This window comes from Apaloderma vittatum, unplaced genomic scaffold, assembly GCF_000703405.1.
Source record: "Apaloderma vittatum isolate BGI_N311 unplaced genomic scaffold, ASM70340v1 scaffold34637, whole genome shotgun sequence".
NCBI lineage: Eukaryota > Metazoa > Chordata > Aves > Trogoniformes > Trogonidae > Apaloderma > Apaloderma vittatum.
The window spans coordinates 1-3,501 of NW_009727377.1; the positions used below are offsets into that span (position 1 = coordinate 1).

At 37.0% G+C, this 3,501-nt stretch overlaps 1 protein-coding gene across 1 annotated transcript; it reads right to left on the reverse strand.

The window, feature by feature from the left end:
* Positions 1 to 263: 263 nt before the first annotated feature.
* METTL5 (methyltransferase like 5) lies at positions 264 to 3,373 on the reverse strand (the record flags this gene model as incomplete). Its single annotated transcript, XM_009873649.1, has 6 exons — positions 3,247 to 3,373; positions 2,477 to 2,591; positions 1,852 to 2,033; positions 1,538 to 1,620; positions 1,194 to 1,245; positions 264 to 313 (listed from the first exon to the last, which is right to left on the reverse strand). Coding segments are annotated over exons 1-6 (591 nt in total), but the record flags the coding sequence as incomplete, so codon positions are not given.
* Positions 3,374 to 3,501: the final 128 nt, after the last annotated feature.

Genomic DNA, 3,501 nt, shown 5'->3' on the forward strand with positions numbered 1-3,501 from the left:
CTGCTAACTTCTTCACATCTAGTTGCAGTGCTGGCTTTCATCTTTGTATATAGCTTTGACTTGCATTACAGTGACTTTTTTTCCCTGTACAAAATGTCGTAATGGCAATGGAACTTGATGGCATCATTAGTGAGCTTCTCTCAAGAGCTGTGAGCATTCCTCCTCCAGTACATAGGGCCCTAAAACTTACATTTTCTTAAGTAGAATGTATTCACCTGCCTAGTACAAGACAGAGTATTTTCTCACTTATGCTTTATACTTACTGATTTCTTCTTATGGAACTTGTATGATGCTGGTAGGTCATATCTAAGTTCTGTGAACAGTACAAAGAATACTTGTTACACTAGAATGATAATTACTCAGTTGACTTAACAGCCTACTCCCATGTTGTTCTCTTTCTTCTACCGCCCACCCCAGTTTCCCCCAGCTAGATAACTGTTTTGACCTCTGGACTGGATTATTACTGGATGTTTAAGCTGACCATATCCAACAATATGTGGATGGCTGAAATACAGTTGTGCTTCAAGCATTTGTACAACTTCCATGTCTCAGGGTATATGACTGTATAGAACATCCAGCTGGTGATATTTAAGAATTGGGAAGATGCTTGAAAAACCGTCAGAAATATATTTAGGTGGCTATAAAGGAAGGGCAGGATGCTTAGTGTGAGAACTGTCCTGCAATTTTCTTTTGTCAGCAACAATCTCCTTTTGAAGCAGGGAGATCATAGATCACAGAATGGCCTAGGCTGGAAGGGACCTTAGAGATCACCTAGTCCAACCTCCCTGTCATGGGCAGGACGCCACCTCTCGACTAGATCAGGCAACACATGGGGACCAAACGGGAATCGAACCCACGATCTCGGTGTTGTCATTGTTGTCAGCACCGCGCTCAAACCACTGAGCTGAGATGGGTCACTAAATCTAATCCAGGAAGAAATCCAATTCTAATTCTGCACAGAAATATGAATTTCTTGGAGCTTTGTCACTTGTCTGCTTGTATCCTAGTCAGGTAGCAAGGTATAAAAAAAAAAAGTAAGGACTGTTTAAAAAAAGGCCTATGTCATTTTCAGCATTAAATCACACTTAAATTTACCTCAGGCTGTTAAGACTGGCTAGTAGACAGGTATTAGCCGCCAACAAAATGTTGGTGGTTGTTTGGGTTTTTTTGCTTTAACAAGAAAATAATCTTACCTGCTATGACTTCCATCTTCGCTTCCCATTCATCTGCCTTCTTTTGAATGTGCTACAATATTAAATAGATACAGGTACATTTAAAAGCCTGTCTTATAAATGTCTGTGTGCCTGTACTTATTTAAAAGTATCCCATACTTTTATTTTTCAAGCTGAAACATTAGATCACATACACACTTTGATGTATGTGAGCTCACGTTGTTTTACATGATTAGTATTTACACAAAACAAGTTTGATACCCTGTAAAGGTGTGAACAAATCAGTGAAGCTATAGCAAACATCATTAAATACCAGCTATTTCACTGCTTGGTTAATGCTCGCCCTGCTAAGAGGAAGTACTTGCCTGCCGTGTTGAAGTTTTGTGAAGGGAATATACAGCTGTTTTTGCCATTCGTAAAGCAGTTTTCAGAAAAATCATATCCATTCCTAAAAGAATAATGAAAGTATTAGAATTGTGAAATGCAAGCTTAAACAAGAGGATTTAAATATCTGCTTCATGCTTCATCTTTTCCGGAGTAACAACTGTTTGAGAAATAGCACTCAACACATTAAGGTACAGAAAGTATTTCCTCCTCAAGAAGGGAGACGTTTCATTAAAAATGTTTCCCTTGCTATTTCATTCATAATAGCTTCTAATCAACTTTCAGAATTACCAACCTTTATTATGCTTGGTACCAAATGGAGGGTTCATAATAACTGTGTCAAAAGTCTCGGACATGCTGTCAGATAAAGAACAGACATCGCACTGAACCATGTTGATGTTTGTGAGCTCAAAGTCTTCAATGTTGCTATTAAATATTTTCAGTGCATCTGCATCTATGTCAAACCCCACACACAATCTATTAAAGAAAAAAAAGTCATGTATTAGTCTCCTGCAAACTAAAATGGTGTTTAATTCTATAGTATAGTTTTGAAAGGGATCTGTGTACACAACTTGTTTTACGTAGGAAATGTAACAAGCATACACTGTAAATTCAGTGCTGATAAAAATTTGAGTAGCTCTGTTGCCCTTTCTCAAATATAATTTTAAAGTTTGTGAAGAAGTTTCATATGTTCATTTAGTGCTTCAAGGGGAAAGCAAACATGCCTTCCAAAGTCATTGCAACTGTGCATTTCTTCCACTATCTGAATGATTACTGGCTGTCTAAACATATTAAATAGCCTCATTATGCAGTAGAGTAGATACCTAAAATTAGTTTAGTTCAGCATTGCTATGTTCTAATCTTATTTTCTACTCCTCTGAGACAGAAAACACAACCAGAACTTAGTCTTAAATACTCACCCTGCTCCTAACATTGCACTTCCAATGCTGAGCATGCCACAACCACATCCTAAATCTGCAATTGTTTTGTTTTCAATGTCATCAAAAGTATTGTGAATTGTATAAAGCATACATGCTGGGGAAAAAACAACAACAAACCCACAGATCAGTAATAGCAAATATGTATCTGATAAATTGAGAAAAGCTACTTCTGCTTTCAGAAAACTTTGAACTAAAGGTTTCTTGTCATGCAAAATTAAGGCAATATTCTCACTGCATGTAATTCTTTTTATTGTCTATATGTGAAAACAAGGCACAAACATTTTGAACAAGTTAGAGAATTCTACATCTTTGGTGGAGAGATCTCACACTGAGCTGTATTATTTGTGGAAAAAAATATGCCTCTAAATGATAAAAAACCCCAAACAATAGAAGGATGCAAAATACTGTAAAAAAAAAAAGTATGGCTGAGTGTCTGTGTATACACTTTTACTGGTTTTGTGTGTCACGACATAAGTCCATTTCAGCTTTACCTTTTACAGATCAAGACGTTTCTATCACATTAGCTTTTAAATCAATTGAATTGATTTTTGATTGTACAGCAACAGTATACTTATAATTAAGAGATTGTTAAAAAATAATTATATTCCCGACGGATATAATTTCTCAACTACTTTTAGTGTAAAGGCTTCAAAGGAGATAATGCTGTAGAAACATTTCCTTAAAATTTCATTTCAAAGTGCTGATAAAGAACTAGTAAAAGAGACACCGGAGCTGTAGGTAGCCTCTACCTGCGATGTGAGGTCTTGTCGGATACTGCTCAAGGAGTAGCTTTGGACTTTCAAAAGTATCAACTTGTTGCAGACAGCTTTCCAGTTCCTTCAGCTTTAACTTCTTCATGTTTACCGTTTAACTAAGGAAAATGACGTGCAATCAGTTCCAATAATATAAATAAGCTGTGCTTCATCTTGCATTATTTTACACACAAAACCCCACTGTACTCCTCGGCACCTTCCGGGCGTTCTCCTCCCCGCAGGACCCGGCTG